The sequence below is a fragment of the Austrofundulus limnaeus genome, unplaced genomic scaffold (genome assembly GCF_001266775.1).
Source record: "Austrofundulus limnaeus strain Quisiro unplaced genomic scaffold, Austrofundulus_limnaeus-1.0 Scaffold18, whole genome shotgun sequence".
NCBI lineage: Eukaryota > Metazoa > Chordata > Actinopteri > Cyprinodontiformes > Rivulidae > Austrofundulus > Austrofundulus limnaeus.
Window position 1 is genome coordinate 3369312 of NW_013952420.1, and position 10612 is coordinate 3379923.

The window sequence follows — 10612 nt, forward strand, 5'->3', positions numbered from 1 at the left end:
TTATAAGTCTGTTCTGATTTACTCCCATTCACAGATTCAGTCTCAATTAAAAAATTTAAATCAAACAAAAAAATATTAAAACTTGGATTAAATAAGTTTAAAATGTACAAAACGAAGACTATACCATGTGTGTTGCAGACAGATAATAACATGAGACAAAGACTGAGTTAAGTCATGTTTAAATTTGCAAACTTACATTACAGCTGGTAAATCACAAAGTTACAAAGCTGAGTAATGAAAACCACGGAAAGACAAAGCAGCAGTTTGGACTACGAGGATTAGAAACGTGGAACAACTATGACAGTGACACTGATCGCACGTTGAAAGGCAAACTCGTCAGGGTACGATGACAGCATCCGTCCCAGTTAAACACATCATCAGAAGAAATTCAACGGAGGAGATTACCTTTCCATCCTAAGCCTTTTTCCATTTAGCAGGTATCCATTTACAGCTTAAAAGTTTATTCCCCCTCATAGAGGAAATTCAGCCACACTTAAGCCAAACAGAATGACACACAATTGTTAATGCTATTTGGGTGACTGTACGTTGTTGGAAGTCATTATGCAACAGAAAAAAAAAATCACCTGTGAGTTTTTTGTGAGATTTAATGCATTTTTGAGCATTTTTAACACACAACATTGTATAATGATGTTACGGAACCCACGAGGGGACATCAGAGACTTTTTACTTATTTATTTTTATTTTTGTGTTCCCACACAAAAGTTTTGCATTGAAAAGTAAACTGTAACACATTCAATACAGTACAGATACCAGTGTCAATACTGCATTGGTATTGGTTCAGAGTATTGGGGAACTTTGTACAAGTATAAATGTTTATAAAAAAATGCGAGTATCAGGAACCACTATTTTGTGGGATAGTTGCCAAACCAAAAAACAGCAACAATGGAACAGACACAACACCCGTGTTTTGAGATTCATGAAACTGGTCTTAAATATAAGGATATTCAGTCTGTGCTGGCCAACAGGCACACGTGTCATATCAGGAGCAACATATGAACACATGTGTAAGCTAACAAAAAGACACCATCATTGCAAGGATTCTTCAGATTTGTTAATACTGCAAAACTTTACAGTTAGAATGCAGACAGAAAAAAAAATCAAGGTACTAGAAAATTAATGAGTGAGAACGCAAAAGGAAAAAAAATCCTCTGATGGCCCTTCTGTGGTTCCGTACAATATAGCACTTCAAAATTCTGACCAGTGACTTTTTAAATAACATACACAAATGGTTCCTCTTAAAGACTTTCTCTTGAAAGTTGCATTTCTATCTAAATAAATCACATGGATGTGTTTGTCAGTATGTAATGAAATTTAATACACAATATTCAGCTAGTTTAAAAAAAGATGTTTTTATGTGGCTTATAAATACAGCCGTCCAGCAATGCTGCCTTGTAAAGCAAATAAATAAAACAAACAATTCGGTAACACAATTTTTTAGTTCTTTCCTGACTCCTTAAAATACTGTATCCCACTGTGAAATCAAAGAGACAAACTGTAGCACCAATGTGTGAGAACATCTGTTCACACAACCCTTTCCTCTGTCAAAACAGCTGTCAAGTTGATTAACTTTTTTTAAGCAATCTGGTATTTTACTGCACTTCAGGAATTATAGTTTGACTGATTTTAGTTGGTAAACTTTGGACAAGTTTATACATTGCCCATTTGGAACATCCCTTTTCACTGTCAGATCTCGGACTTACAACAAGTACAGCGCATATCAGAGCATAACAGCTGAGTGTGGCAGTGTATAAACCCTCGTCTACAGCTGGATGGCCATTATTAGCTGCTGTTTAGACACACTAGTCTTGTTAGTTTTAATCAAGTTTGCGATTTCATAGTTTTTTCCCATAATTCTCCTTTTTACTTGCACTTTTCTGATCACATTCCTTCAGTTTGATCAGAGTCACCAATCCAGATGTTCGGCAATGCAGAGAAAAGAAACCGCAACACTCTTGAACAGCTGTAGAAATGTACTTTTTTCAGTGCTCACTTGCTCAAGACAAAAATCACATCTTATCAAATATAGTCGTTTGACCATCTTAGCTACATATGTGCCTGCGCCACAGACAGTCACTCCAAATGATTACAGGTTGGAATTTGAACACGAGTGGCAGCACTGCTTGCCGTAGAACTTGTGGTTACAGACTCCGTGCTGGGGCACCAGGTAGCACCAATTGAAGTAGTCCCTGCAAGTGAGGTCTGTGGAAGAGCAGAAAAGGTAAAGTAAACTATATGTGTAAGCTTGTCACTACTTTGAAGACGTCATATGAACTAAAGTACCTTTCTTTTCTGGTTGCGGGCAGAAGTTGGTGTTACAGGCCTGAGACGTTGCAGGTTTAAGATACAAGCTGCAGCCAGAAGAAGGTTTACCCTGAACTTGACATTGGACTGTTCTGGTCTGAACTCCTCCTCCACATGTTACTGAGCACTGTACAAGGAAACAAGGTTGCAGTGATGAAGACAATCCTGTCAATCACCAAAACGTGATGCAAGCCTAAAATAGGTCATCTGTGAAATCCGGCTTTATTCTAACTCACCTGAGACCAGGGAGATGAGTTCCACTTTGATGAAAGTGAAGTATGAGGGAGCGGTGCAGAGTGATAGGAGAAGTGGGGCGTCCTCCATTGATGGACTGGGGGAGTTGTGTGGGTGGGACACTCAGCCAGGATGCAGGGCCTCTGGAGCTCCGCTGTGGGCTTGGGAATTTGGTAGCACTTCTTGGCAGCGAGCTCCCTGTATTTTCCTGCCGTGTCCTTTAAAACGCAGGTTGGAAATTCAGTCAGAAGCAGCAAATGCCATCAAGAAAGCTGTCACTCTCCTCTACAATTCTGACAATTTTGCAACAACATAAACAAAGCAGATACAGACCTTCTCTGCACACTTGACGAGGCGGGCCTGATAGCCACGACCACATGTTGCTGAACACTGAACATGAGGAACAGGACAGAAAGAAATAAATTGAGTAAGTATTCGTGTGTACAGCTTTTTCCTATATTTTCACTATCGCTGACCATCTTTATTACTGAATTTACCTGTTGCCATCGGGAGACGAACCACTGGACCTTCCGTTGTTTCTGGCAGCGTTTGAGGAAGCAGGATTCTTGACCGGCAGGTTTCTGCACACCTGAACACTCGCCGTCTGGCAGTGTGCTAGTCTGCACACCTGGGCCGCTACTCGTACACAGAACAGTTCTCTTCTTCAGACCGTTGCCACACTTACGGGAACACTGCAAATAAAAATAAATAAATAAATAAATAAAGAGAGACACGAGGTTCTTTTGTAGTGTTATTAAATATTTTTTAGCAAGACACTGCATGCAGAGAGACATTTCTCATTAGTGTCCTGGTTTCCTCGACACGAGGCAGACCTTGCAATGTCTGACCTGGTAGTTCTCTGTTCACACTCATCATATATCATGAGGTAGGCAGTTGGCATTAATAAACTTGCCTAAGAACCAACACTGTATGATGTTACAAGCCCATGAAATAAATGTCCCATTTATTTTTATATACCATTATTTAACCAGGCAAGTCCTGTTAAGATCACAGATCTCTTTTTCAAGGGAGGCCTGGGCCTGAAGGCAACCTATTGTACATGTTTTTTAGGGGTTGGGGAAACTGGAGCAAAGAAAACCCACGCAAGCACGAGGAGAACATGCAAACTCCGCACAGAAAAGCACCAGGTCCGAATCGGGGATCGAACCCAGGACCTTCTTGCTGTGAGGCGCCGAGGTTAACCAGTGATCCGCCGTGCTGATCCATGCTGGATTCAAACCCTGGTCTCCTGCCTGGGAGTCTGATGCCACACCAACTTTTGTCATTTCCATGCCTCGCGTTTTTAAATAAAGCATGCTTCAAAATGTACAGCTGTGGAATAGTGTACTATGTCATTTGGTAAGGGTACATCATAGAAAGAGGTTGAAATTCACAAAAAAAATGTGAGATTTTTTTTCTATACACAACAATGGGCTTGGGAAAAAAGTAGAAAAAATATAACTTGTGCTTTTATGGTAGAAACATTCAATATTTGAACAAGTCACAGATTGCTTGATGTTACATGACTGAACAGGCATGTTAATATCTTTAGCATTGATTTTTAAAAAAATATTTCTCTACTGAGTGTTCAGCTCACAGCTGATGATGTCACTCCGGAATTTCATAAGTCTAAACTTCACAAACATCTTGCAAACATAATGTTTTTACTCCCACTCCAGTCCGTACATAAAATATACATAAAAATGTAGACATTTTGTATTCTGTCATCCATTGTGGCTTTCACTGTTATGGGACATAAGGTCTATAAGACATCAATGCACTGAACTGTGCAATAATGTTTGAGGAGAAAAAGTAAACTAGAAACCTATATTTGGTGTAAAACACCAGTGTCAAAAGTTTAACAGAGACAAATGACCAAACACATTGTAAAGGAGCTAAAGCAGAACAAAAAGCAAGACGTCTCGGTGGGATCGTTTATGGTTTAGAGCTGCTGAGATCACTGTCATAAAATGTGTTGAAGCTATCAAAACAAAGTTCCACTTAACAACACATGCACAGAGGCTAGACGAGAAACTTAAGTGTTTTTCCAGTTTTGCTGTAACAGAAATCTGTTCTTAAATCAGTTCTTAAATGAATAAAATGATTTGCTGCTGTCATGGATGTGCTGCTTGCTGCTTGACATGCTTACCTGCGACCACGGCCCGGTGGTCCAAACTGGTGGACAGCTGTGTGTGTTGCAGGCCTGCCGTCTAACAGGGGCTAACTGGGCGCAGCCAGAGTCAGCAAGGACGTCTGTGTTGATCTGGCTGGTTTTCTGGACACACCGGACCAGCCGTGCCTGCTCCCCTCCTCCGCAGCTCCGGCTGCACTCCCCCCACTCTCCGACAGACCAGCTGGGACAACAAAACACAAGCCTGCTGAGTAAACATTAACAGCTCCTCCATCACTCACTCAGACAAGCCTGAAGAACTTCATGATAACTATATATTTGTAGCCGCTGTAGACGGACCCCCCGTGTTACATTGAAGGTGCTTTTTTTTGGTTTTGGTGATGTGTTTGTAAGTTTCAATGTAAAAGTCACTTATTAGAAAAACTACATTTGTGTTGCTCCTTATTTTTATGTGAGGGTTCATAATAAATTAGCTTAATTCTAACTATTACACTTCATATTTGTCAGACTCCAAGCACACTGGCTCCACAAAGTTTTAGGCATTTGTTCATGGATTAAAGGCCAGCTGGTTAAACTGTAACCTAAGCTGCATTTTAAAAAAGTAACCCTCCCCAGCCTGTCCAAACCTAGCCTGCATCGCCACTAAAACTAAACATCAACACATAATTCTCTTGGTATTTATATTGAACACAAAATATGCATAACTTCAAAACATCTTCTGGCTCAAGATATGTTGTATGTTTAGTTTCCGTCAGGGTGCTATTTCTCAACTTTTGACTGTGAGGTTTATGTCCCCCCCCCCCCACCCCCACCTCAGCAGAATGTCATCAATCAGCTAATCCCCAAGACTTCTCGCTTCTGTAAAGTTTGTTGAATCTTTTCCAGCTGAGCCAAAACTCATGGTTCAATCAACTCAATCCTTCATCACACATACAGTATTATACCGTCTCCCTCTAACACACCTTAATTTACCCAAAACATCTCCCCTAAACAAGCCAAAATTCAGCCATCAGCACGAAAAGTTGTATATTAACAATCAAAACTTCTAAACTGTATTTGCAGTAATTAAATACTGGAATGCTGTGTATACTGAGTGGAAAGAGAAAATCTAAATGATTGTATCAAAGCAGTACGGAATATATATATTAAAACAGGAGATAGTCCATCTGATGTTACATTTGTTGGGACTTGTCAAAAGGAAATGTCATAAAATGATGATTTCATAGAGGATTAGGAGGATGTAGAGATGAAAGTCTGTTTATATGGCTTAACAAGTGATCAGACAATGTACAGCTTGTGACATTTATGTTGATATATTTGAGCTTTAAATTTTTTCATTTTATTTTATTTTTTCAGGGATAGTACAACAAAACATTAACACCTATTGGCAACAGATGCAGCATACACAAGCCTTCTAAAAGCTAGTTTACAGCCCTCGTCCCTGGTTAGGCTTTTTGATCTGAACAAAATAAAAGTTAAGAAAATGAGTACAGCGCAGTTACAATGACACAAATTAAATACATAAAAATATGTGTCCAGATGAAATTTCAGTGTCCACAGTGTTGTTCTTTCAGTCAGTGAATCAGTTTTGTTGTAAAAAGTCTCATGTCTGGCAGTGACTTTAGATCCTGAGGTAAAGTGTTCCATAAATGTGATGCTTTGACTGAGAACCATGATTGTCCATTTAAATATTGCTTTCACAAAAAAGGTAAGAAAGTTATCAAAACTCAGCAAATGGTATTTTTTTAAAATAATTTGGCAATGATGCCACTTCACTGGTTTCTGATTAAATATTTTTAGGGTTTGCTTGTATAATGACATTAATGGCTTTATGATAGATTTTGAGGCCTGGCCCCAGATGATAGAACAGTAAGACATATGTGATAATACCATTGCATGCATATACATTTGAGCTGCTTTAGATATACAGGGTCTTATCAAACAGAAACAGATTATATTAGTCTTGATAATCTTTGAAATTTTTTATGCTAAATGTTTTAAACATGATAATCATCTTTAGTTTGGAGTCTAAAAATAACCCCCAGATATTTGAACTCAGATAATTCCCTGATTTCCTGATGGTCCATATTTACTTTAAACTAGGGTTGGGCATAATCATATTGTGTGCAATTAATTGTCAGAAAAACATTGATCGATAATTTTTTGGCACTTGACGATTAATACGATTAATACCACAAGGCAGAGTCCGCTTGGTGCTCCTCTCCGCTTCAAATATGACTAACATTTAAAAAAAAGTTCTGTAATTTATTTATCCATCAACACAAATTAAAATTTGAAATATAGCCTGAAGTCTGTAATTTTGACACAATTCGGAACAGATTTTGATGAAGAGCAAATCTTTCCCATTAAATTGGTCATGTGACCAGGACATAAGTGTGTCCAGGGACTCCAGGGGATTAATTGTCAAATTAATCGTTATTGGCTAAATACACCATTTAATGGTGATTATTTTTTTTGCCAATATTGCCCAACCCTACTTTAAACTCTATGTCTTTGGCAAGGAATGTATATTGCTCACCCCCTTTACACCAAAATGTTCAGCTAATAGTATTTCATGATTGGAACTTTAACTTTAATTATTGTTTTTATTTGTTTGTTTGTTTGTTTTACATTCTAAAGGCTAATGGTGCGTTCACACCAAACGCGATTTCAGCATCAGGAGCATCAGGTTTACATGCAAAGTCTATGGTGGACGCGCTTCAAGCAATGTAGGGAAGTGCTGCGGCGCCTCAAGTGCGATTAGAGCAACGCGATTTGAACTATTTGAACGATCTGAGCGTTCGACGTGCGGAGGCGCAAATCGCTGAAGTTAGAAAATCTGAACTTTTGCAGCTCGACGCGCCGCATCAACCAATCAGAGAGACTCCACTGTGTGACCTAGCGACATATTTCCCGACGGGACAGTTTACTGAATGATGTCCACTAACCTGAAACAGACGGAGAGGAGCTCTTTAGCTGAAATCGAGTGCCTGCAGTCGGTGTCCTGACAGGAGATATCAGCACCAATGCGTGGAAGCGACTCATCAGACTGGAAAAAATAGTCCTGAAAGCGAGCTGTGAGCCTCTACTCTGAATTATCTGGTGAATTAATTATGAATTAATTATCTGATGAATGTGACATGCTCTTGCTCTCTGTAAATAAAGTAAAGCCACTTCCTCGTCCGACAGAGCCCGACAGAGGAGGGACGGGCGGGGAGGCTCTTGTCGTGCAGCGCTTCAAGAGCTGTCCTGCGTCTGACCTCAAAGTGCACAAGCTTCAAACTTCAGCGTTGGCTGTGATTTTGAAGCTGAAATCGCGTTCTGTGTGAACGCACCATAAGAGACGTAAAATGGGAGCTTGGTTGTGGACTGAGGTCCAGAAAGGAGCTTTGGGTAAATAGGTGGTGCTTTGTACCAGCAAGCATTTAGGCAGCTCCACATGAGATTCAAGAATTTCTCAAACATGCATGAATGAGTCAAAACAACACTCTGGGTACGTGTTTGATGAGGACATGATGTTAAAGCTCAAAAGCTTAAAAGATGTCGTCAACAAAAAACTTGTCCATCCAGCCTTATACACAATGCCAGAGTCTGACCCAGACCAAGAGGAAAATGAAGATGCAGAACTGCAGATTTACAAAATCAGTTAGCTGGAAGTCTATGTCCTTGTATAGCAGTTCTACAGCAAATACTGTGATTTTATAGTTCAGATAACATAATAGACAATGTAGAAAACAGAATAGACAGAAAAACATGACCCAAACAGAATATAAAGATATCTACGCAGCACCAGGAGAGACCTAGAAACTCCCAAAAACACAACATGAAGATGGGATATTACAGCTTCAGGATAGAAGACTGGTGCCATGAATCTATCACTATAATCACTTCAGAGGAACAGCAATTTACACATTAAAGCCACATCATCTTAAAGGCATTTTGTCACCTTGGTTACCATGAGTCTCAGTGGTCTCGGTAACCCTCCCTGGCCAGTAACACTGGGATCAGACATCTCTGTAAAGACGGATACTTGTGGCATTAATAACCTCTGACCAGTGTTATTAATTTTAACTTTATGTCTAAGCTTGAACTTTCACGCTATCACTGGAAGATTTGTTTTTATCTTTGCTTGCCTTCACATACACCCAAACTATGAAATGAAATGATATCAGATTCTAATTAAAAGCAGGCACTGAAAACCTTTTTCCATGATGTAATGCATGTTTAGTCCAACTTACCGGGTGCAGACACAGCAAAACTAAACACCTACAAGGCCTCAAAATAGTATGACACACAGAGATGGACTGACCACCGCCAGCTAGTCCAGTCTAGCATGTTATGTTGTGGTTTGCCTGGCATATGTTTCGGATAAGCTCACAGTTTATACAGAGAAAGTGGGGTTATACAGGAAGTAAAAACTTGATGTGCTTTAAAAACCTCCGTTGAAGTTCTCTTCAGAAAAAAAAAACTAAAAAAGTGTGCACAAAGATAAAATGCTACAATAAATTAAACACAAATGTTCTACACTAAGAAGTAGAAGGGGCTACGGTGCATTGGAAGTCAGTGCTGCAGTCTTGAAAATTCTAAGTTTGCAAGTTCAAATCTATGGTTGTATCAGCAAGGACATCTGCTATAAACAAATGCAAAATCTCTCATGCAAGTTCACTTGCTCTATTGAATGTAGCAGCCAAAAGAACAACAAGGAAGAGGTTAAAGTAACACTATTTTTTCTATGTCAGAAACTAAAGACTAAGTGTTTTTTTTTAGTAAATGTTAATTGTTAAACAATTTACTGCATTGAAAAAAAAATTAATGGAAAACTTTAATATATCCATCCCTCCATCCATGTTCTGCCACCAGGTTGCAGAGGAAGCAGGTCTAGGAGAGAAACTCTCCCCAATAAGAATTTCCAGCTTCTCCTGGAGGACCCCAAGGTGTTCCCAGGCCAGAGAGGAGATATAATCCCTCCAATGATTCCTGGGTCTTCCCCAGGGCCTCGTACCAGTGGGATATGCCCCGAACACCTCTAAATGGAGGCGTCTATGAGACATTTTTACTCAGATGTCCAAACCACCTCAATCTATATTAACATACATAAGACAATATTAACATAAAAAACTTCAATGCTAAGCTTAAAAAATGATTTTGTTTAACATTTAAATAAAGTAAATTAAATGTCCTGATGTTTGTCAATAAGGCAGATAGAAAAATCTAACAAGGCTGAGTCAGGCTCTCTGGACAGGTTCTTTGTTGAAACGTTTTGTCTCTTCTCCAAGAGACTTCAGTCTGAGGAGTTGCAGGTAAGCTCAGTCTTATAAACACTACCTTTGCATAGTGGATCAGCCAGTTTGCCAGTGACACCTGAAAGTGGTTGTTCACATGTGAAAAAGGACCATCAGCCTAACGACCAATTGTTAATGCCCTTATTGCCACTTGTTGTTCACAGAGGGCTGGGTTTTGATTGATTGATTGATTGATTGATTGATTGATTGATTGATTGATTGATTGATGATGATGATGATGCCGTTATGGTCATTATATGGAGCACAATGAACTTACATTTAAGAAACCCATTCAAGAAAACACACACACGACAAAAACATGGGGGAAAGAGGTGATCAGGTCATCTGGCAACCAGCAGGGGTCGCGCTACCTTTAAAAAGAAAAATGAAAAAAAACACACAGAAGGTTAGATGAGGGAAAAAAACAAAACAAAACAAAACATCATATTATATCAACAAAATATGATACACTATGGTGTTTATGAAAAAACTCAACAAGCAAGAGCACATTTATTAGCCAGAGGAGTAAGTGAGTTTAGAGGGAATGGGCCTCATGCAAGAACATGTTCGTATTCTTATCCTAAATTTCTCTTACTTTTGTTCGTACCAAGGGTTGGTACGAACATGTCACGTCAGATTCAAC

General features: G+C 39.3%; 1 protein-coding gene across 2 annotated transcripts in view; it reads right to left on the reverse strand.

Moving 5' to 3' along the window:
* Nucleotides 1-162: 162 nt before the first annotated feature.
* Nucleotides 163-10612, reverse strand: part of adamts16 (ADAM metallopeptidase with thrombospondin type 1 motif, 16) — a gene marked incomplete in the record, with an annotated part of 76601 nt that continues 66151 nt past the window's right edge. For both annotated transcript variants that reach the window (XM_014003433.1, XM_014003432.1), the window contains 6 exon segments: nucleotides 163-2220; nucleotides 2302-2449; nucleotides 2559-2774; nucleotides 2890-2946; nucleotides 3054-3248; nucleotides 4706-4910. In XM_014003433.1, the coding sequence (XP_013858887.1) occupies nucleotides 2105-2220; nucleotides 2302-2449; nucleotides 2559-2774; nucleotides 2890-2946; nucleotides 3054-3248; nucleotides 4706-4910 (937 nt within the window).